At 35.7% G+C, this 24,992-nt stretch overlaps 2 protein-coding genes across 7 annotated transcripts in view; one reads left to right on the top strand and one right to left on the bottom strand.

Moving 5' to 3' along the window:
- The window catches only part of ERMP1 (endoplasmic reticulum metallopeptidase 1), a 61,643-nt gene that overhangs the window by 31,691 nt on the left and 4,960 nt on the right, over nucleotides 1-24,992 (top strand). For 2 of the 3 annotated variants that reach the window (XM_063081455.1, XM_063081457.1), the window contains exons 13-15: nucleotides 695-810; nucleotides 14,332-14,495; nucleotides 14,612-14,746. In XM_063081455.1, the coding sequence (XP_062937525.1) occupies nucleotides 695-810; nucleotides 14,332-14,495; nucleotides 14,612-14,746 (415 nt within the window). Of the gene's footprint in view, nucleotides 1-694; nucleotides 811-14,331; nucleotides 14,496-14,611; nucleotides 17,553-24,992 lie in introns of those variants that run through there. The other variant, XM_063081456.1, reaches the window with a different exon arrangement.
- The window catches only part of RIC1 (RIC1 homolog, RAB6A GEF complex partner 1), a 143,632-nt gene continuing 140,145 nt past the window's right edge, over nucleotides 21,506-24,992 (bottom strand). For all 4 annotated transcript variants that reach the window (XM_063081451.1, XM_063081452.1, XM_063081453.1 and 1 more), the window contains 3 exons: nucleotides 24,034-24,211; nucleotides 23,694-23,882; nucleotides 21,506-22,844 (listed from right to left, as the gene is read on the bottom strand). In XM_063081451.1, coding sequence (XP_062937521.1) covers nucleotides 22,556-22,844; nucleotides 23,694-23,882; nucleotides 24,034-24,211 — 656 coding nt within the window. In that variant the 3' untranslated portion in view covers nucleotides 21,506-22,555. The remainder of the gene's footprint in view (nucleotides 22,845-23,693; nucleotides 23,883-24,033; nucleotides 24,212-24,992) is intronic.

Here is a 24,992-nt window from a genome sequence, read left to right as displayed (position 1 = left end):
GAAGAGTAGTTTTTCTTCTTTTTAATTTTAATTTATCTGTATGCAATGTAGTTGATTTTCGTGTCCCTTTACCAATTGCACCTTTTCCAGCCCCCTCCCACTTTCTCCCCCTCCATCAACATCATATCTGTTCACTATCTTAACAAGTTCAAGGAATTATGGTGATTGTCGTGTCTTCTTTTCTTTTTTTCTCCCTCTGCCCTGTTTGTTTGTGTATTTATTTTTATTAGCTCCCACATGTAAGTGAGAACATGCAGTATTTCTCTTTCTGTGCCTGGCTTATTTCACTTAATATAATTTTCTCCAAGTCCACCCATACGAATGGTAGTATTTCAAAAAAGTCTTTCTTCTAGAAACTGGAGTTGTTAGAATGGGTGGCCCTCCTAACTATTATAATAGGTAGCAGTTAAGCATCAATCTCAAGTTGTTTTATTTCTGGGAAATACGATTTGGCAGTGAAGAACTGGATGAGAAGAAATAGGGTGAGTAGTGGAATCAAGATCACCTAGGTAACTCCTATGTTTGTAACATTGGGAGGATTTTATTACACAATGGCTTGGGTGTCAGAGGAGCTGGCATTGTTGATCATATCCATCAGAGTTTACTTTCATACCCCAGAATGTGTTCATATATTCTGAACACTTCCATGAGTTATAGATAGATATCAACTAATAAAGCTAACTTTCCAAAATAGGAAAAACTGGTATCTTCCTGCCCCAGGAGTTTCTCCAAGAAATCCTGCTCATTTCAGACTTCTTTCCAAAGAAGAGACACCTTGGGATTCTATAAAGTTGACCTTTGAAGCAACAGGTGAGTCATATGAGTTTGTTCTTTCCTTCACTTCTTGTTAAACTTTTAAATAAGCTGCATGTATGTTTTTCCCTCAGATGTACTACACTGACCAGCAACTTAGGAAGAGCTTATAGTGATTCTAAAAGCAAATGAAGCTGGTTATGCTTTCTTAAAGAAAATTTAATAGCTTTTATTTTATTTCATATACTTATTTGCCATCTGTGTATATACTTTTGTAGTGTGTCTGTTCAGATCTTTTGTTAATTAATTAATTGGGTTGTTTGTTTTCTTATTGTTGAATTTTATGAGTTCTTTGTATATTTGGGATATAAGTCCTTTATAACTTGTCCTTTGGAAATATTTTCTGCCAGTCAGGCTTGTCTTTTCATTCTCTTAACAGTGTCTTTTGCAGAGCAGATGTTCTTAAATTTAGTAAAGTGCAACATAGTTTTTATTTTGTGGATCATGCCTTTGATGTTGTATCTAAAACTTATCACCAAACCCAAGGTTCCTTGATTTTCTCCTGTGTTATTTCCTAGAAGTTGTTTAGTTTTGCATTTTCCACTTTGGTCTATGATCCATTTTGAGTTAATTTCTGTAAAAGATGTAAGATCTTTGTCTAGATTCATTTTTTTTTGCATGTGGATGTCCAGTTATTGAAAAGACTGTCCTGTCTCTATTGAATTCTCTTTGCTTCACTGTCAGAGATCAATTGATTTTATTTGTTTGGGTCTATTTCTGGGCTCTCTGTTCTGTTCCATTGATTGATTATTCTTTTGCCGTTATCTCACTATCTTAATCACTGTAGCTATATAGTAAGTCTTGAAGTTGGGTAGTATCAGTCCTCCAACTTTGTTCTTCTCCAGTATTGTGTTCTGTCTTTTAACTTTCCATATAAACTTTTAGAATTAGTTTGTCACTATTCATAAAATAACTTGCTGGGGTTTTGATTGGGATTGCATTGAATCTATAGATCAAGTTGAGAAGAAACGACATTTTAACAATATTGACTTTCCCTATCCATGACATAGAATATCTGTAAGTTTATTTATATCTTGTTTGATTTCTTTCATCAGAGCTTTGTAATTTCCTCATGTAGTTCTTGCACATGTTTTGTTAGGTTTATTCCTAAGTAGTTCATTTTTGGGGTGCTAATGTAAATGGTATTGTTCATTGATGGTAATTGACTTTTGTATATTATCCTTGTATCCAGGAACCTTGCTGTGATTGCTTATAGTTCTAAGCGTTTTTTGTCAGTTCTTTAGATTTTCTACACAGGTGATCATGTCATCTACAAACAGTTCTTTCCAACCTGTGTACCTTGTATTTACGTTTTTTGTCTTATTATAGTACTTAGGACTTAAGTATCATTTTGAAAAGGAGTGGTGAGAGGGGGCATCCTTGCCTTGTTCCTGATCTTAATGGGAAAGCTACTAGTTTCTTACCACTGAGTGTGATGTCAGCTTAGGTATTTTGTGGATGTTCATTATCAGGTTGAGGAAATTACCAATTTCTAGTTTGTTGAGAGTTTTTACCATGTGTGGGTATTGGATTTTGTCAGATGCTTTTATTGCATCTGTCGATATGATCATGTGATTTTTCTTCTTTAGCCTGTTGATGTAATGGATTACATTAATTGATTTTTTATTTGAACCAGTCTTGTATACCTGGGATAGATCCCACTTGGTCATGTTTTTTTTACACACTGTTGGGTTTGATTTGCTGACATTTTGTTGATCATCTTTGCATCTATATTAATGAGAGATAGTGATATGTAGTTTTCTTTTCTTGTAATATCTTTGCCTGGTTTTGGTATTAGGGTAATGTTGGCCTCCCAGAATGAGTTTGGGAGTATTCCCTCTGCCTCTATCTTCTGAAAGAGATTGTAGAGAATTGATATAATTTTTTTTCCTTAAGTGGTAGAATTCACCAGTGAACCCAGCTGGGCCTGGTGCTTTCTATTTTAGAAGGTTATTAATTATTGATTCTATTTTTAGAATAGATACAGGCCAACTCAGATAATCTGTTTCTTAGTGTGAGTTTTGGCAGATTGTGTCTTTCAAGGAATTCGTTCATTTCATCTAGATTATCAAATTTGTGGGCGTATAATTGTTCATGGTATTACTTTATCCTATTAATGTTCATGGGATCTGTAATGATGCCCCCTTTCTTTTCTGATATTAGTGATTTGTGTCTTTTATCTTTTTTTCTTAGTTTGCCTGGCTAAGGACTTACTGATTTTATTGATCTTTCCAAGAACCAGCTTTAGGTTTAGTTGATTTTCTCTGCTGATTTTCTGTTTTCATTATTTTTGTTCTAGTTTGTATTATTTCTTTTCTTCTACTTCCTTTGGGTTTAATTTGCTCTTCTTTTTCTAGTTTCCTAAGGTGGAGGGTTACATTATTGATGTTAGATCATCTTTTCTAATATATGCATTCAGTGCTATAAATTTCCTTCTAGCATTGCTTATGCTCCATCCCACATATTTTAAGTTGTATTTTCATTTTAATTTAGTTCAAAATATTTTAAAATTTTTCTGGAAACTTCTTTGACCCATTTATTTGGAAGTGTGCTCTTTAATCTCCAAATAATTTGGGATTTTTCAGCTATTTTTCTGATATTGATCCCTAGTTTAATTCCATTGGGTCTGAGAGCATATTTATATGATTTCTATTCTAAATTTGATAAGGTGTGCTTTATGGTGTAGGATGTGATGTTCCATGTAAGCTTAAAAACAATGTGTATGCTGCTGCTGTTGGGTGAGGATTCAAAAAGTGTCACTCATATCCTGTTGATTGATGTTGTTCAGTTAACTATATATTCTTATTGATTTTCTGGATGCTGGATTTGTTAATACTGAAGGAGGTGTGTTGAAGTCTCCAACTGTAATTGTGAATTTGTCTATTTCTTCTTCAGTTCTGTGAGTTTTTATCTAACCTCTTGACACTGTTATTAGGTGCATACACATCAAGGATTGGTGTATCTTCTTAGAGAATTTACCCTTTATTGTTATGTAATGCCCCTCTTCATCTCTGATAATTTTCTTTGCTCTGAAGTCTGCTTTGTCTAAAATTAATATAGTTCTCCAGCTTTTTTAAAATTAGTGTTAGCATGGTATATCTTTCTCCATCCATTTACTTTTAATCTATATGCGTCTTCATATTTAAAGTGGATTTCTTGTAGACAACAAAGTTGGATCTTTTTTTTTTTTTTAATCCATTCTGACAGTCTCATTTAATTGGTGCATTTAGACTATTGACATTCAGAGTGATTATTGATATAGTTAGGTTACTCTGTACCATATTTGTTACTATTTTCTATTTGTTGCCCTTGTTCTTTGTTTCTATTTTTGTCTTCCACTCTTTTTCTGCCTTTTGTGGTTTTAATTGAGCACTTTATATCATTCCATTTTTTCTCCTTTCTTAGCATATTAGTATGTTTTTAAAACTTTTTTTAGTGGTTGCCCTAGAGTTTGCAATATACTTTCATGGCTAATCCAAGCCTATTTTCAAATATCACTATACTGTTTTTTTTTTTTTTTTTTTTCTTTTTTTTTTTTTGTGACCAGTAAGGGGATCACAACCCTTGGCTTGGTGTTGTCCGCACTGCGCTCAGCCACTGAGCGCACTGGCCATCCCTATGTAGGATCTGAACCTGCAGCGGGAGCGCTGCTGCGCTCCCAGTGCCGCACTCTCCCGAGTGAGCCACGGGGTCGGTCAGCCCTGTCACTATACTGTTTTGTGGGCAGTACGGGTACCTTATATTAACAAAATAACCCCTTCCATCTCTTATATCATTGCTAGCATTCATTCCCCTTATACATAAGCATGTGTGTGTTATATGTGTGTGTACACACACACAAAATACACACTAAGCATATACAATCACATACATTATTGCTATTGTTAATTTGAACAAAGTGTTATCTGTTAGATCAATTAAGAATATGAAAAATGAAAGTTTTTATTTTACCTTCCCTTATTCCCTCTCCAGTGCTCTTCCTTTCTTAATGTGGATCTGAGTTTCTGGCCTATGGTATACTTGCCTTCTCCAGTTACTTATTCATTTATTGTACATTTTTATGGGGTACGGTTTGTTGTTTTGATATATGCATACATTGTATAACCATCCAGTCAGAATAGTTAGCATCCCTGTTACCTAAGCATTTATTATTTCTTTGTGGTTATAACATTTTTTTTGGCTATCTTGAAATATACAATACAATATTATTAGCTATAGCCACCCTAGAGCACCAGAACTTATTCTTCCTATCTAACTGTAACTTTGTATCCTTTTACCTACCTGTCCCTCTACCCCCTTCTCCCTCCCCTTTCCAGCCACTGGTAACCACTATTCTACAATTTCTTTTTTTTTCTTCTTAATTTCTTTTTTCTTTACTTTTTTTTTTTTTTTTTTACACTGCTTATTTTTATTTTGTTTTATTTTATTTTTTATTGATTTTTTTTACATTTTATGATGTTGCAAAGCAGTTGGGAGGGAGGGGGAGAGGGGAGAGGGAAAGGAAATGGGATGGAAGAAGGAGGAAGGAATGGGGGTGGCATTGAGTCCTGGGGCACCCCCCTCATTCCCACAGGGGAGATGAGGGGGCTTCCAGCAGTAGCTTGGTCATTGCTGGACTGGGTGCAGAAGTCCGGAGGGGTGTGGCAAAAGCCCTGACCCCCCACCACCCCAGCTTGGGAACCCAGGGCCCTTCTCTCTGTGGCTCCGTGGTCATTGCTGGGCTTGTTGCATGTGTCTGGGGGACATAGCCGAGGCCCGAGGCCCCACACTGCCCTGACTTGGAAGAGCCTGGGGTACTTCCTGTGGTGGCTCGGTGGTCATTGCTGGGCTGGTTGCAGGTGTCAGGGAGGTGTGGCTGAGGCTCTAACCCCCCCACCGCCCTGGCTCAGGAGAGCCTGAGGTACTTCCTGTGGCAGCTCAGTGGTCATCACTGGGCCGGTTCTGGGTATTGGGGAGTGTGGCCGTGGCTGTGGCCTCCCACCGCCCTGGCTTGGGAGAGACTGGGCGCTTCCTGTGGTGGCTTGGTGGTCGTCGCTGGGGTGGTTGTGCGTGTGGGGGGTGGTGTTGCTGAGGCCCCTGGCCCTCCCGCCTTTCTGGCTTGGTAGCCCAGGGGACTTCCAGTTCTTTTAGGTGTTATAGGTGTTCTTTGGTGAAATGAGACCTTTACTGTTAATATCAAACTTTGTCTCTGGTTGTGGGTACTTTGTTTTTTCTTTGAGTTTTTGTGTTGGATTATTTGTTGTTCCCACCACTTAAACTCTGTGCTGGAACTAATTTGTTGTCCTTTGCTTACTTCTAAAATGGGGGAACTTCCTGTGGGGACCAGTACTTGAGCTGTGTGGTTGAGCTAAATTGCTGCTTTGCTGCTGTTTCCCTAGGGAAGGCTTTTTGTGCAGCTCAGGTTTTAATGGTTGACTTTATAGGTACTTCTGGCTCTCATGAGATCCAGTACACCTGGGTTGTGTAGAAACTCTGGTCTGGGCCTGAGTTTTACATCAAACTACACCCCATGCAATTCTGTATTCCTGAGCAGTCTCCTCTGAGCAGTCCTGTGCTAATTAGGGGGCAGATCAGCTGTCCTTGCTGTGTCCCAGTGTTTCCCCAGTGGGCCCATCTCCCCAACTGCCTGTGCTCCAAACACTTCCCATGGGGTGGGCTGTGCTGCAATCCCTTGGGATGACTCACTGGCCTCTGAGTGGCTCCTTTTTTCTGTTGTTGTGGCTCCTTGCTCCTATGTGAGTCCATGGGAACCCTATTAGTGGTATTGCTGGCCTGGGGACCACCAAGGCCCTCTTCTCCCCTGCTGCCTCCAAGCAGCTCCATCCAAAGGGCACAGCTGTGGCTTTTGCCAGCTCCTGCTGTGTGCTCAGTAGCTCCAGCCTTGAAGTGCCTGGGGCTTGAAACGGTTAGGGCAGTTTTTTTCCTCATTATGGCTTCTCCTTCATTCATGCACTCTGTAGGTTGCTTTTTATAGTTGTAAATTGGTTGATTGTGGAGAGAGTGACACTGGGGGCTGTCTATTCTGCCATCTTGACTTGAAGTCTATATCTAATTTATTTTTTCTTAATTGACCCATGATAGCTGTATGTGTTTATGGAGTACAGTGTGATATTGGGTGTATTTATACTGTGTGCAATGATCATATCAGGGTATTTAGCATATCTGTTACCTGAAACATTTGTCACCTCTTTGTGTTGGGAACATTCAAAATCCTCTCAATTAGCTACTTGAAATTATACAGTAATTTGTTGTTGACTGTGGTCTTCCTGTATTGTTATAGACACTATCTTATTCTTCCCGTCTCTACAATTTCGTATCCATTGACCACCCTCTTCTCCTCCCTCTCCATACCAGTCTTCAGTAATCACTGTTCTACTCTCCACCCGTTAGATCAACCTTTTTAGCTTCCACATATATACCTTCTCAGGTTTTAATTGAACATTTTGTGTTCTGTTTTTCTCTACTCTCTTAGCAGATCAATTATACTTATTTTAGTAGAGTATAATTTAGTATGGTGTGAAAAAGCTGTAGAGTTGGCAATGTGTACACTTTTAAATAACACTGTATTGCTTCATGGGTAGTGCAGATACATTATAACACAGTATTCTCAATTCTTCCCTCCCTGGGATTTGATAAAGTTGACCTTTGAAGCAACCAGTAAGTCATATGACAGTTTTTCTTCACTCCTTCACTTCTTAAACTTTTTAACAAGTTGCATGTGGTTTTATCCCTCTCAAATTTATTATAGTGGCCAGCAACTTAAGAGCTTATATGTAGTGTTTCTAAAAGAAAGTGAGTCTGGTTATGATTTTTAAGGAGCCTTATTGAAAAACCTTCAGTCTCAGATACAGGTTCATTGTCAGATCCATAATAGCATTTGACCTGGCAGTGGTTGACATCGTGACTTCGTTTACCTTTCTTGGTACATTTATTCCGCTTCCCATGTGTAAAACTAGTAGTTAGCTCTTCCAGCTTCTTATTTGGTGTTTTGGTCTCTAAGTCATCTCTTTAGGATATCCTTTATGATGCTCCCAGTTTATCTTTCAAAAATAGATTTGATTGTCACTTCCCTATTTAAAAAAACTTTTAATACATTTCCTGTTGCCTGAAGAATAAACTCAAACTTGTTGGCAGAGCATGTTAGGTTTTTGGTAGTCTGGCCTCTGTATATGTTAAAGCACTTTTTTACAGCACTCCCCTTGCTGCCCTCCATAGCCACATCCAACTCTTATTTGTCCAAGTACATAGTATCACTCCTGGTAAAAGTGATAGTCTCTTGGTACTGCCTCCTATCCAAACTCTACCCTAATCTTGACAAAATGTGACGATTTCACGGATCTTCCTCACATCCTCTCCAACAAAGTGAACAACTGACATCCTTTCACTTTCTCCTCCCTTTGTACGCATCTCTGTTGTAGCACTAACCACCTGGATCATGATTATTTAGTTCATGCCTTTGTTTCCTGTACAATTCAAGGGAGGCAGATGTGGACGGGTTTCTACTTATCTCTTATTCCTGGCACCCAGTATAATCACTGGCACATAATGGGACACAGGATGTGCTGAATTGTTAAATTTGGCAATTTAATTTTTTTAAAGCAGCCTACCTGGGCATTTCTTACTTAGGAGGGAGACAGATGCTTGAGAAAGGAGGAGAAATGTCAAGACAGGAAATTTTCTCAACTTCAGAAGCTGTAATTTGCTTGCCTGCTGGGTATTTTTTAAAATAAGCAAACCAGGATCGTCTCTTTTGCTTCTAGTGACTTTTTTGGGGGGGGAAATGTCATGGTTAATTTTATGTGTCAGCTTGGTTAGGCCATGGTACCAGATATTTGGTTGAACACTGTCCAAGATGTTTCTGTGAAAGTATGTTTTGGATAAGATCTTGCTTTATTTCTTCATGTCTTTTCCCTTTTTTAAAAATTAGGCTTCTTGTTGACTTGTAAGAGTTTATATGTGTTTCAGATAAAAGTCCTTCAACAGACATGTATGTTGTGAAGATTATCTTACTATTCATTTTATTTATTTATTAACTTTTATTGTAATAAAGTTGATTGCACATATCTGGTGGGTACAGAATTGAACATCAATACTTGTGCAGTATGTGATGCTCAAATCAGAATAATTATTATATTCAGTAATATACACTATAATTGCTGTTCATGGCCCTTTACCCATCTATTTATTTTCTTAATGTTGTCTTCTGATGTGTAGAAGTTTTTAATTTTTATGAAGTCCAGTTTATCAGTATGAGTATGTTCTCTCTAAAAAAATCTTCCTCTACTCAGAGGTCATAAAGATAGACTCATGTTTTCTCCTAGAACCTTTATAGTTTCATGTTTAGGCCTATGATCCATCTTGAATTACTTTTTGTGTATGGTGTGAGGTATAGGGGGAGAGGGCTCTTTTTTTTCTTTTTTTTTTTTTTGTGGATAGCTAGTTGTCCTAGCACTATTTGTTGAAGACTTTCTGTATTGAGTTGCTTTGGTGCCCTTGTCAAAAATCATTTGTGTATGTGTGGAACTTTTTGTGTATCAGTTACCACACTTTTAATTTTAGAAGGTTTAGTTTGTTTTAATGATTTGAAGGGTTAAACTCCTTTGTACTTTTTGATTTTCATTATTTTCCTTGCTATTTTTGCATGTTTGTTTTTTCATATAAACTTTAGTAATAACTTGTCTAATTCCAACATAAAGCTTATTGCTTATTGGTATTTTCTGAAGTATAATAAATTTGTAAATTAATTTCAGGCAAACTGACAATATAATGTTGAGTCATCCTGACCATGAACTGGGAATGACTTTTCCTTTGTTCAAATCTACATTTATGTCTTTCAGGAGTGTTATAAAATTTTCCTCATCTAGATTTTGTTGCTATTATAATTAAGGTATTTCTCTACCCTTATGTCCCCTAACTGGTTGTTTTTTATATGTGTGAAGGCAATTGATTTCTATTTTGTCAATTTTATATCCTGCTACCTCACTGATACCTTTATTTTTTTAGTTTATCACTGAAACTCTAGAGTTCTAGATAGTATTTTAGGCTTTGCCACAAATATGTCATAGATACTTTTTTTCTTTCTTTGTGTCTCTCTCTCTAAAAATGTAAAAACCACTCTTAGCCTGAGGGCCAAATAAAAATAGACCTCAAGTGTGGTTTATTGATTACTGCATATCATCTGCAAATATAGTTTTATTTCTTCTATATCAATTCATATTGCCTCTAATTCATTGTCTAATTGGCTAATAATTCTAGCATAATTTAGAACCATTATGGATATAGTGAGTATCCTTGTCTTGTTCCTGATAACAGTGCAAAGATCTCTAGTGTTTTCCTAGGTATAAAGGACTAAAGTATATATTTTTTATCTTGTTCAGCAAGCATGCATCAATTGTCATTTTCTTCTTTTTTTTAAAATCAGGAATGTGTGTTTAATTTTGTGAAAGACTTTTTCAGCATCCACAAAGGTAGTCCTAGGATTTTCCTTCTTTGTATCTTTCTAAAATGGTCAGTTCCAGTAGGTTATGGCATATTCTTTTTTCTTTTCTTTTTTCCTTTATTCCTGCTTTTAAGACACAGTGGCCAGTTATTTTCTTAATGTGATGCTGGGTTTTGCTTGCTATTTGTTATTTAAAATTTTGCATCAATACCCATGAATGACATTGGTCTATGTTTTTTCCTTTTTATTCTCTATCAGGTTTAGGTGTCAATGTTATAGAGCATAAAAACAATTAGTAAGTTTTCATTCATTTTCAGTGCCTTGGAACAATTTATGGAGCACTGGAACAAATAGTTGGCCTGAATTTCTTTGTGAGACCATCTAGGTTTGTTGCCTTTTCCGTGGGATAGTTCCTTAGTACCTTTTTTGTTTTTGTTTTAGGGAAATTGGTGTGTTTAAGCTCCATCTCTTTAATGTGTTCAGTGTGGGTAATCTGAATTTTCCTAGAAAAATACCAATTTCTTTGGTGTTTTCAAATATATTTGTATAGAGGCCTGCAATGATGTAGTTATGTGTGATTTTTAAAATTTCTTGTTTATTTTTCTTGTTACAGTATTTATCTTTTTGCATATGAGTTTTCTCTGTTCTACTCCCCTTACTCCCTACCTCTTTCTTAATCAAGTTAGCTGGTGGTTATTTTGTTAATTTAAAAACACTAAATTTAAAAACTTAGGTCTGTTTTTGTTCTGTACTCTATTTCATTGATTTCTGCTTTTATCTTTAATACTTCCATGTGCTTTTTTTTGTTTATTGTCCTTTTTTACTTGTCATTTAAAAAAATTTTATTTTACTGAAAAAATATTACTGTGGATCTTCTTTTTATCACTGTTTTACAAGTATCCAGCAGTTTCTTATCATTTCTGTAATTTCAGTTTATACTTCCTCTTTCACCCATGAATCTTTATTTCCAGATAGAAGTTTTGTTAATAGTTTCAAATTTTGTTGAATCAATTCTTTTTATTGACCATATTATTTGTAATATTTCAATTTTATATAATTTTCTGATATTTCCTGATGTTGACCTGATGTTTGATTTTATGTTTCATGCTTAGGGGAGAAGATATATTCTGTATTATCAGCATGTAAAGTTTGAGATATATATATATATATATATATATATATATATATATATATATATATATATATATATATATATATATATATATATATCCATATCCATATGATCAACTTTACTAATCATTTTGTTTAGGTCTTTTATATCATTTACTTTTTGTTTGATGTTTCTTGTACTGAGATTGGAATATTGAAGTCTCTTATTTGTGTGTTTCAATATATACATCTTGCATCTCCTTTCCTTCATAAAGTAGTTGCCGTGTTATTTGGTGCATAGAAATTCAGTTTTTAGATCTTCATTTTGAACTGTGACTTTTAGTATTAAAAAGTGCCCTTCTTTTAAAGTTTAATGTTTCTTATTTTGAATTCTATTTTCTTGGATATTATCTGATATCCAGTTTTAAAAATTATTTCCACTTGTTTGAAATACCTTTGTTTTTACCTTTATTCTTATTCTTTCTGAATCCCTTTAAGTATGTTTCTTGAATACAGTATGTGACTGAGTCCAGCTTCATAAGCCAAATTGAAAGCATTTTCTCTTAGTGAGTTAGGTCTGTTTATATTTATTTTTATGACTGACACATTCGGTCTCAACTGTCAGAGTATTTTATAATTACATCTGTTTATTTGCTATCTTCCTTTTTCTATGATGTGTCATCTTTACTCTTTAATTAAAAATTTTATTTTCTGGCATTTATGAATGCTTATATTTGTTTTAATTCCCTATTATTTAACCTTCTGTGTCAGTTTTTAAATGGTATTCTTTTAACTTGCACAAATCAGCATGTACAACAGTTTTACTTTCCTCTTTCCCTCTCCCATTTCCTCCCAATTTTTGTCACAATGTGTAACATTTGTACCTTTGTCTTCCACCCTTATCTCAATGTTTTAGTAATGACATTTGGATGTATTTAAATCCTCACTTTAAGTTCTTATGTTGAAGTTTGTTCACTTATTTCTTGGTTTGGTGAAGCTTATCCTTTAGACTTCTGAAGGAGGGCTCATGAGAAGTATGTTGCCGTACTTTTAAAACTGGTTTTCTATAACCTTGAAACTTAAAGGGCAAGTTGGTGGACGTAGAAGTCTTTGATTTACACTTTCCAATATTGAGTTTTTAAAAATTGTTGTTCCATTGTTGCCTTGCTTTGTGCATTCTTTGTGCAGAATCTGATGCCAGTGTAATTCTTTTGCCCCTGTAAGGTATTTTGTCTTTTTACTGAAGACACTGAAGGTTTTTTTCTTTGAAGTCTGTTTTCCTGTTATGTCTTAAAATGTTCATTTTAGGTTAATATCTAAGGTGTCTGGTAGGCGCTTTCAATGTGTAGATTGAGGTCTCCTTTTATTTCTGGAAAGTTTTCTTGGATTACAGTTTTAAATATTAGTTCTGTTTGCATTGTTTAGTTTTTCTTCTTCAGGGATACAAATTAAATGAATGCTATTTCTTTTTGACCTGCCTTGCATTTTTACTATTTTTTTTAATTTTTACTTTTTCTCATTTTTATTTTCTTATTATTTTCTCAGTTGTTTCCCCACCTTTCTTTGATCCCTCTTATTAAATTTTTACTTGAGTCTATTTTGCTTTGCATATTTTGTAACTTAGTCTTCTTTTCTGAGGTAATTTTGCTTTTTCCTTCCATTTCTTTTCTGAGTTCAGTCAGTTCTTTTAATTTCTTCTTATAGTTTGTCTACTTCTAACATCTCAAATTTCTGATTCATGGTGATTTTTAAATATCCCCAAATGTTTGTGTGAATAGATTTAGTTTGGAGTGTTATCTTAAAGTTTTGTTCTGCTTCTTGTTTGTTTCAGGAGTTTTCTTCAGTTGAAATGTGTTGGTTCTTATTTTCTGATTTTTTTGTAATAACTGTATAGATCTGTTTGTCCTTTTCTTCCTCATTTTTGTGGTATCAGATATTTTCTAAGATTACTAGCCAATGGCTCCCTCTTCTGTCAGTTTAACAGTGTAGATTCTTAATAAATTTTTTTGGGTTTTTTTGTGGATGGATATATATCTTCCAACTTTTTGTTTTGCTTTTGTCTTGCAGGACCCTAAATTTTTATTTTTTCTTTTCACTTTCGCCACCCAAGTGCCAAAGGATGCCTCTCTCGTCTTTTTTGCTTTCTCTTAGATGTTTTGCTTTTGAAGTCTGACATTTCAAATAGTGTGTACTTTTAAGTCTCTTCCCTATAAACCTAACTCTAACTTGACACAGTAGTAGTATTTTTCAGGTAAGGTAGACTTGGCCTGTCTTTGCTTGCCTCAAAACCTTGCAGCAGGAGCAGGGTGAGCACGAACATGTGAGATTGCTCCTGAGATTTTTAAATTTATGGGTATTCTCTAAAAATTAGGCTGAGGGTATGGTTTTTGTTTAGTTTAATTTTTATTTTAGTTTGCTACTGTTATCAGTTCTCTGGAAGTACCAGTGATAATTACATTGTCAGAACTGTGCTGATGTTTCACCCAGCTGCTTAAAGGGAAAAACTAGTAAAAAATATTTTAAGGTGTTACATATCAACTGTGTCTGAAAATTACAACTCTATTCATAGTAATAAAAACACTCAATACTTTTATAACACTTTGCACATTTTCCAACAGTGTCACATGCTTTTTCTAATACAGTCCTCTCAAAAAATCTATTTCACAGATGAAGAAATTATGATTCAGAGAGATTAAATGAATTCCTAATGTCATCCAGCAATTAAGTGACAGGACCATGACTTAACACAGGCTTTCTCATTTAGATTCTGTCTTTTCTGCTATATCTCATTACTTAAACTTGTTGATACACACTGACTGTCCAAACTGGTAAACCGCCATTAGGTTTGTAGTGAGTATATTTAAAGTGATACCACGCATGAACCTTTATAGTCTGGTTTGGGTGGTGGGTGGTTTTTTTGTTGTTGTTGATGCTTTTTTAAAGATTGATTTAACAGTTCTTTCTTCCAGGACCAAGCCATATGTCATTCTACGTTCGAGCCCACAAAGGGTCAACACTTTCTCAGTGGTCTCTTGGCAATGGCACCCCAGTCACAAGTAAAGGAGGGGACTACTTTGTATTTTACTCCCATGGACTCCAGGCCTCTGCATGGCAGTTCTGGATAGAAGTGCAGGTGGGAATTTCCCAGTTTTGCCATTTCATTGATCAGGTTCCCAGGTGGTATTTAGCAAGAACCAGGTGGTATTCTGGCTTCAGAAAACTATAGAACTAATAAATTTTCCCTGGCAGGTCTCAGGAGAACAGCCTGAAGGAATGCTCACTGTGGCCATTGCCGCCCACTATCTGTCTGGGGAAGACAAGCTATCCTCCCAACTGGATGATCTGAAGGAGAAGTTACCAGATTGGACATTTCCCTCTGCCTGGGTGTGCACCTATAATGTCTTTGTGTTTTAATCTTGAGGATGAGCCCTAAGTACATGCCTAGTGGATACTCCACGTGATATGGTTTCTCCCGGTTATGTGGACGTTTGTAACGTAAGTCAGTGAATTACTGAGTTATGAGCATATGTTCAAACAGCTTTTTGGGTTAATACTCTTCAGGGCGAAGGACTGTAAGTGTTAAGCTGTGGGACAGTGACTCATGGCCTTTTTGACACTTGAAAATGCCAGTTTTGTGGCACTTACACATATCTGGGTACTGCCACTACACACACTTCATTTTATATGACCTTAAGGACAGACAGAAGCCAACAAACCACTTTAATAGCTGTCCTTCTAGGGTCATGAAAGATGTAGACTGTCAGATCATTGCTAATGACACAAAAGTCATTTCCAATTAAAGCCCAAGATCATTGTGTCAGTGGATAAGAGGTACAGTATCATTCACTCGGGTAATGATTCCCCTGTCATTGGAAGGTAGTTGCCATAAGGACTGGGGAAGAGGCACTCACTGGGCCTTTGAGGCCCCAGCCTGTGCTGAGAGCTGTATTTCTTCAGGCAGCCTCTTGGAGAGCTTTCAGAGTTGTGTCTTTGTACTGAAGCCTGGATGTGGAGCCCTGTGTGGAGTTGGTGACTCACTGTCCTGACAAGCGGTCACTCAGATCCATTGCTGTGCTTTCTTGAGATGGCTTTCAATGCCTGTTTTTCTCTGAAACATATCTGTTCCCCCTCTCCACCTTACCGATTTGAGAAGGGGGAACATTTGTCCAGCTCTATTTCCCTCTGGGTTTTCACAGGTTCTTTTGGTTCAGAATATTTTTTGTGCAAGTACAGGACCTTAACTTCTTTCCTCAGAGCACTGACTTGGTGGTAGGGTTGGGCATGGTGGGCATTTTATAAATATTTATTCTCTTCGTTTCATAGGAGTCTTTTGATACAAGGCTAATTCTTTAGGACACAGTCTTATTGATGCATTAGGTCTTCCTTTTTGTTTTCCAGCCAGTTGAATAGGTTAGTTTCTCTGTAACTTACTGTCCAGCGGGGCTGGCTTTCCCAAGACTTGAGATTGTAGCATGTACTAGAATGAGACCACTGTACCTGTTGGTGCATAACAGCAGTACTAGGACTTAAAGGAGCTTTTCATTTTGAAGATGGGCATGTTATCTTGTGAGGCATATCATAGCAGCACTTCTCACAGCTTCTTTGTTCCAGCAGTGAGAGGGTTTGGTGAGATCAGTGGTAAACTATGCTTTCTTTTTTCTATTAGGAAATGTCAACAATTGGACAAATTTGGAGTTTAGCAAGCATACAAAAAAAGTTGAAAGAAAAGCCGAAGTAAAAAAAAAAAGCTAGACTTTTCTCAGGTGATGGGGGAATAAGAGGAATGCTTCTCAAAAAGTGGTCCTCAGATCTGTCTGAATAGAAAGAACACAGTAAGTGTTCAAGGAGGAAACTTCCTTGAAGATCTTGTGCAGTGTATATGCTTTCTTAATCATGTTCCTCATACTACTTGCATGATCTGTGGCTCCCTAAAAACGAACTGGGCCAACACAGACAGCAGGGCCGCTGCCAGAGCTGAATGATAATGTGTTGGCTGTCACATGCATTGACACTGCACATTGGAGTCAGTGCTTTTCCTAGACTTTGCAGAAATCAGTCTCAAGTGCTTCAAGTGTCTGGTTACTGCTACATTTATCTGTCAGGTAGTACATAAGGTCTGCAGGATTTATAGCTTGTATAGACTCAGTTATGCAGAAAAAGTAATATCTTAATGAACTTCAAAACACAAGCATATTTTCTGTCCTTGTGGTTAATCTAATATAGATTACTAGAACACCTTGTTTCCTGTGATTTTTTTTTTTTCCTCACCTTTGGGAAGGATGCTGTTACCCATTTTTGGTAATAATTACATGGTTGTTTCTTTTGCCTTTGGGTTATTTCCCTTATGCAAACAATTCTCTTTTGGTTTTCTTTAGCATTATGAAGCTTTAATATTGTCAGTCAGTAAAAAGATGCTCACTAGTTTCAGGGCATGCTTAATATTCTGGGAAGTTGTTTTAATGCCAGACACAGTATTCATGGCTCTGTTAATAAGCACACTGTGTCACATCGTCAGTAGCTTCTGAGATTAAACTTATTTTTTTAAAAAAAGGAATATCCGTTTCCAAAAGAGTCTTTTCAAGCTCTAACTGAAAGCATTATTTTCTACATAATTTAAAGTAGCACAGTATTTTAGGGAAATACTGCTTATTTAGAGAAAGTGTGAAGAATTGTCATTTTAAAGTAAAGTAGCTCTTTCTTATATCTGACCTAAGAATGATTGAGTGTTGCATGAAGTGTTTCTGTTTCCATAGTTTAGCTGATATAAATAACCATCAAAGGAGATTTCCTTAGGATGTTACCACTGATGGGCCACCAGCTGGCTTGCTGACTCAGGGAGCTATAGGAAGAAGGGCTGTTTGTCCATTTCTTCTTGCTGACTTGTTGAGGATTAATTATTGCCTTACAATGTTACCAAAATAAACTTCAACCTGCTGGTTGGTATCTTTTTACCAGAAAATTGCTGTTTTCCTGTATCCCCATATATCAAGGGTTATTTCCTGTCCACAGAGCCTTTTAATTATTGTTAAAAGACCTAGATGGCTCATGTGGGTATAATTGCTATTTTGATGGGTGATGTAAGCAAAACTCAATATGGAAATGTTAGTTTACTTCAGTTGAAATCCTTTTTTGCCTTGGAATGAAATGGTGCATCTGAATTTCATGGAAATGACTTAGTTGGTAAACACTGAGCTACAGCATATTTAGGAGTTTTAAATAATTTCAGTCCCCCCCCCCCCCAAAAAAAAATTACCAAAGGGCTAATAGAGAAGGGTATTATTTTATTAGGGGGTTAGTGGTAGTCGGGAGGGAAGAAGAAATTGCTTTTCAGCCAGTATGACCCACTGCTTATTCTAATCTCCACACAAGGAAAGGGCACCATCACTCAACCAGAATAGAGCATGTACCTGTAAGTTCAAAGACCTCTGTGCAAGTTAGCTTTCTGAATGAATTCCTTTCTACTGTCCATTCAGTACAAAAACAAGCAGCTGAACAAGTTCTCTAATTTGGCCCTGCGTCATGACCAAGTGTGATCTATCCTGGGATGGCAAGGTTGGTTCAATATTTGAAAATCAATTAATAAACCACATTATAACAATAAAGGACAAAAACATCTCAACAGCTGCAAAAAAAATTTTTTTGACAAAATCTAAAACGCTTTCATAATAACACTCAGCAAACTAAGAATGGATAAAGATCAATGAAAAATCCACAGCTAACACCACACTTCTTGATAAAAGATAGCTTTTCCCCCTAAGATCAGGAAGAAGGCAAGGATGTCCACTACTGCCACTTCTATACAATATTGTACTGGTGGCTCTAGCCAGGACAATTTGGCAAGAGATTGGAAAGGAAGAATTAAACTATCTCTAGTCATAAACAACGTGATTGTCAATATAGAAGATCCTAAGGAATCCACAGAAAATTATTACATTTAATAAATGAACGCAGTATTCCACAATCCAATATCAATATATAGAAATCAGTTGTATTTCTATAAACAACTCGAAAATGAAATTAACAATTCCATTTGCAGTAGCATCATCAAGAAGAAAATACTCAATAAAATGCTTAGGAATAAGTTTAGCAAAACAAGACTTTTTACACTGAAAACTACAAAATATTGCTGAAAGAAATTAAAGATGACCTAAATAAATAGAAAGACATCTCAGGTGCATGGTTTGGAAGGCTTAATATTAAGATGGCAAGATTCTCCAATTTGATTTATAGAGGGAACACAACCCCTATCAAAATCTCAGCTGTCTTTTTTTTTTTAGTATAGAAATTGACAAGCAGATCCTAAAATTTATATGAAAATGCAAGGGACCCAGAATAATCAAGACAACCTTAAAAAACAAATTTAGGACTCACACGTTCAGAATATCCTACGAAGCAAAAAAAAAAAAAAAAAAAAAAACCTACAAAGCAACAATAATCAAGACAGTGTGGTACGGGCATAAGGATAGACATATAGATCATTGTAATATAGCTGGCGGGGGGTGTCCAGAAATAAACCCATACATTTAGTTAATTGATTTTTGATGACTCATTGAGAAAAATAATCTTTTCAATAAATGGTGCTTGGACAATTCAATATTCACATACAAAAGGATGAAGTTAGACCCCTATTTCATACCATATACAAAAAATTTACTCAAGATGGATCATAGACCTAAATGTAGGAGCTAAAACTATAAAACTTATTAGAAAACACAGGCATAAATTTCCCTAACCTTGGATTAAGCAGTGTTTTCTTAGCTAAAACTCCAAAAAGCACAAGCAACCAAAGAAATAATAAATTGGACTTCATCAAAATGAAAAATGTTTCAAAGGACACACAAAATGTTAAAGACATGCTTACAGAATGAGGAAATTTTGGAAATCATATATCTAAGGGTCTAGTATCCAGAATATATAAAAAGAACTCTTGCAGATCAACAATAAAAAGATAAATGACTCAATTGAAAATGGGCAAAGGATGAGAATCTTCAGAGATATACAAATGGCTAACAGTCATATGAAAAGATATACATTAGCCATTAGGTAAATGAGAATCTAAACTTGGAGGGCTATAAACCAAAAATACAGAATGATAAGTGTTATTGGCAGATATTGGAATCTTCAACCACTGCTGGTGAATATTGTTTGGCATTTCCTTAAATTAACCAGTTACCATATGACCAAGCAGTTTCACTCCTAGATGGAACTGAAAACATATGATACGCACAGAAACGTGTTTGTGGAAGGTTCATGGAGGTGGTAGCCAAAAAGTGGGAAAAACCCAAATGACCCTCAACTGCTGAATGGATAAACAAATGTGATATATCCGCAGAATGGAGTAGTATTTGACCTTAAAAAGGAATGAAGTAGTGACACTCATACACAGGGATGAACCTTGACAATATCATGCCAAGTAAAAGAAACCAGACAGGAAGTCCACACAGTATATGATTCCATTTATACGAAATGTCCAGAATAAGCAAATTCATAGACAGAAAGCAGATTTAGGAAGACAGGCAAGAGTCAATCATTTTTAATCCCACCTATTAGAGATGATATGATGCCTACATACTTAACATATAAAATTTTGTTTGCTTGGTGGAGATTGTATGATATACATAATTTTATGTCACTTCATTATATTTTGAACATTTTCTACATCATCAACATGGATTGTTTCTTCCAATATTCTATTGTCAGGCATTTAGTTTGATGCCAACTCTTGATGCTGTCATTCTAACTATATATAAATAAATATTTTAAGTAAAACTGTCTGAAGTTCTAGTTATTTCATAAAAACTCTAAGAGGTGGAATTATATAATGAAAAGAATATTTGTGTGGATTTTAATACACTTTTTGCTGTTAACTTGAGATGATTAATAAACAAAAATGTGTGTAATAGTTTTATTGCCCTTTACCAAGTTAAAAAAATACACATTACAGAAGTAGCAGCAACTTTAATTACAAGCAAAGGTTGACTCTTCCCGCCAAGTGACTTGTTTTTGGTATCAGCAAATAACTTAAATGTATATAGTAAACTTCAAACAGTTATACTGAATATTTAAATTCAGTGGTTAAAATTATGGCTTTAACAGTTGATATGTGAACCAAACAACATGACAAAATGAGTTCTTTGAAATTAAAATATATAACAAAGAAATTATCAAAAAGAAATTTTTTGTAAACTTGCCAAATTTTCTTGCCTCAGGGCCTCTTATTTCTATTAGTTAAAAAACGAATATTTTATAGAAGAAAAGATTCATTCATGGCCTAAGCCACAAGAATACAGTTAACATATTGGTGCCCTGCTTTCAAAAGTGTGAGATGAACTCAGCAGCACAGTCTTTTATTTAGGATTTTGAAAAGATCACGGCTGTTTATAATGGTAAATCATTTTTATTGATTGAATATTCACACCAAACACACCAAACACAAAAATAATGCTGGTTCTTCTCCCTGATAGACTAGAATAGGAGAAGAAATTTCAGTCTAGTTTCTTACTGGGCTGCACGTACTCATGTGGAAAATATTTTCTATCTGAAGATTCAAGGAAAGGTGGTTTGAAATAAAGACTTAAATGAAAGTAGCACCAAAAGGATCAGGTACCAATTATCCACCCATTCACAAGTTTTATGTGAAATTATTGCACTTGTAAAAAGTAAATGATAAAACTCAGTAATTTTAAATAGTTTGATGAATTCTGAACTAAGCAATTTCAAAATGGTTTTCAGTCTCCCCTTCAAAGGAAACCTGGCTAAGACAACCAAATCTAGCCGTTTACTTTAAAAAGCAAGGAAAGAGGACCAGTTTTGCTTCTAAACTATGATTGCACTATAAGAGAGGCTGTTTTATATAGGGGTACAAATTTGGTCCACATCAAATACATTATTATAAAAATAAACAAGTTTGTTTTTGTAAAAAATAACTTTGCATTCCTTGTTCGAATTGCACAGTACAAACAAGCTATCTAAATTAATACTGTTATAAAGTAATTAGAATTACATACAGTGGATATATATGTTTAGTCTCAAGCTATTAGAAGTATGCAGTTCTGTTTTCATAATGTATGAAAACTAAAATTTAAGTCATATCTAGAAATACATAACATTTTAAAAGTTTACAATGAAGAATGCATTCTTTACATACTAATTTTTAGTAACCATGATAATACAGGATTCAGCAGTCTATTTAAATAAAAGTTCATTTTTATTCAGTTTACAAAAGCAATAAATAAGAAACTACATTAATTTGCACAAAACCTGTTCCATTTCATGATCAGTGTGACCATTTCATGTCCAAGCCAATAAATCTGTCTTCCTTTATGAAGACTGTTCATTTTGGGAAAGAAGAGCAAGCTCTGTCTTTATTCTAAGTGTATCTAAAGTCATGCAGAATCCTGCATAAAACCTTACAAATTATTATACAAGTCCTAAAAATATGAACAGTGCCTTTGAGTATATTTACACAAGAGTATTCACAAAAAGATACAGTTGTTTGATACAAAATAGTTTAGTGGTATCTAACAGCATAATTGATAAGAACCCCTAAGACTTCTGTCCACGTTGATCTAGTAGGAGTCAAGCTTGCCAACAGGTACATTAGCTCACAGGTAAATAGCTTTTGTCAATTCAGGACTGGGATCTAACAGGCTAGTGAAGCCAAGGAGAACATCTCCATCACGCTGGCATCCATTCAGGAGGACTAATTAGGGAGTTCAGCAAACTATCCAAGGGAGCAACCAGGTAGCTCAAGTACCTGATGAGCTATAGCAAGCACCTTAGCATTTATTTAAAAAAAAATCAGTCTGGACACACACTGAACCAGAAAACATATAAGAAGCTATAAGCAGTGAAAAAGTAAGCTCACCCAGGGCAAAACCATCCCTACCTAGAGTTTAAGAGCTATCACCTTTGAATAAAACCAAGTATTCTCATGTACATCTGTATAATATTCTTTATTACTTTCCACTGCAGCTTAAAAATATTCTTTTATGAAAGACGTTTTATTTGATATCACATTTTTATGGAGTCAAAGATTTCTTAGAGGAGAAAAGAATTAGTTAAAATCTAGTAATACTTTACCAGAGAGTCTCTAAGCTGAGTTCTCTCCTCTGTTAAATCACCCAACTAGCATGCATACTCAGTTGCACACTGCTGGGAATTAATACTGTCCCTCCAGATTACACCTCGTTGTTAGGACACAGAACAGTCATAAGTCCCATCCTCAAAAGGTTCCTCCTCCTCTGCTCGGATTGTGTCGTCCTCTTTCCGGCTGACCATACTGCAACCCCCAATCTCACCCTGAGGGATGTTTCCATGGCCAGAAGAGCCCCTGCTTTCCTCTGCCCGGGTGCTAGTCTGTTCAGGAGTCTTACCCACAGTTATTGGTTGGAAGGCGTCAGACTGGACCTGCTCTTCTGTTATCTCACTGAGCTTCTGCAGTTGTGGTTTAATGATGTTTAAAAATGGCTTATATCCAGGGCTAAATAGAAAAAAATGAGCTCATCCGTCATAATTCAAAAGGCTTGGTAGAGTGTTACAGCTAATCTCTTACTAAACATTGATGCAATAAGGACAACAGTAAAGGAGGTAGAGAGGACAAGTTTCCTGGGTGCCCTGCCCAACGCAGAGGGAGCTAGATGCAAACATCATAAATGTGAGTCTTTTAAATTTCTGAGCACTAGGAGCAAAGACTGACATTTTAAAACCGGGATTACAATTAAAAATTATATTCTACAATTGAAGGACCAACATGATTTTAGACTCCTAAAAGGACCTTCAGAGAACATCTAACCTAAATGCATTAGGCAATTAAGGAAAACTAGATCCAAGTAAGGAAGTAACTAGCCCTAAATCCACACATAACTGGTGACAAAGATAGGGGTGTGGTACAAAGCTCTTAACTTCCATTCCCTACTCTTAATTTGGATTTCCTAGTAACTACCATGGAATGTTAAATTCACACAGACCTTAATTAATTTTTTCTTTTCAAGCAGCCATTTTTAGGTCATTACCTTCAGTTCCACACAATTACAAATCTTAAGTTCCATTCTAATTCTAAGATCATTTATACTGCATCATTCTTGAGTCGGTCACATGTATTCATTCACATTATAAATTATAAACTGACCCAACTATAACTTTGCTCAATAGATATTACATATTTAAATGGTTACTAAAGAAAGTAGCCTTAAAAATGAACACATGTTTTTTATTTCTACTAACCTAAAAGTATCCAAAATAAATGAACCATAACTAAGCCTTAATGTGAAAGGACAGGATTCACCAAAGGACACCAAAGGATAAAAAGCCTAAGGAAACCAGCACTTACCAGTCTGTAGAGGCCCATCGGTCCACTGCATGGAGTCCTGTCTTTATGTTCTGTAACATCTCTCCATCTACCTCTGATGACTGTGTAATAACCAAAATCTGACTGATAACTGAGGATTCTCTAAGAATCAGGCCTATGACAATGCACCAGTCCAGACATCCTGCCTCCATGAAAATGTGTAGCAAATACCTATATATAAGTAGAAACAAAATGATTTATGCTAGGAAGGATCTGTAGATGTACAGAATGGCTATGATTACTAGGAAAGTAGCCCATGTGCCCTATTTGCCCAAATACCCTGAGTAAGCATTCTGTGCTTTCAAATAGCTGAGAAACTCACCGAAGCTGGATCTGGGATTTGTGAGGCCCTTTACTCGCCAACTCCATGGAGATGTGCTCTAGCTCTGACTGCGTTAAACTGAGGGTGGAGAAATTTTCATCCACCATTGTCCAGTCCCCATCCACCATGGAGCTACTTTCAGTCAGATCTGTGGCTGAACCAATACTGCATTCATCACCTGACAAAGAATTGCCAAAAGTTATAAACAAGCTTCGTGTAGAAAATACGTTTTCCTTTAATTTTAAATATTAGCTGTTTCTCAAATGTTGATTTCTCCTCAGGATTTTAATGTTTGAAACCCAAACATTAAATCCACTGCTGAAAGTGCCATGTTATATGAGGTACTGCACACAATTCATGAAAAGATTTGTATTATCTTTTAATTTTTTTCCACCAAAAATATTAGGATATTTCTGAATATCCTCATATGAACAATAGCAGATATTTAAAAAAAATCTTTAGATAACCAGACATTATGTGACTTTGGATGGAAAAACATACTACAACCTATGAAATAGTCTTCCCTGCTTCCTCCCAAAAAAATCTAGTTAGAATTTGATCAAGTCTTTAGAGTCAACTACCAATTTACAGAAAATACAGAGAAAACTGTTAAACTAAACCATGAAGATGCAATCAGCAAAATCCACATTGTTGAGAAAATCCACAGAAACAAGTTTCTTCAATGAATAAATGGCAAGCGGGTGGGGGAAGACAACAATCACTTAAAAAGAGAATTAAAAATAATACCAATGTATGAACTTTATTTGGATCTTCACTAAGACTAAAAAAATTTATAACATTTATAGAACAACTGGAAACCTGAATATTTACTGGATATTTGATGGTATTAAGGAATTGTTACTAAATTTTTAGAGGGATGTAATGGTATTATGGTTACATTTTTAAAAATGTGTCCTTGTAGGATACATACTGAAATATTTACAGATAAAATGTATTTC

The sequence above is a fragment of the Cynocephalus volans genome, chromosome 16, assembly GCF_027409185.1.
Source record: "Cynocephalus volans isolate mCynVol1 chromosome 16, mCynVol1.pri, whole genome shotgun sequence".
NCBI classification, from domain to species: Eukaryota; Metazoa; Chordata; class Mammalia; order Dermoptera; family Cynocephalidae; genus Cynocephalus; species Cynocephalus volans.
Note: the sequence above shows the minus strand (reverse complement) of the source record. Positions and strands in the feature narration are given on the sequence as shown.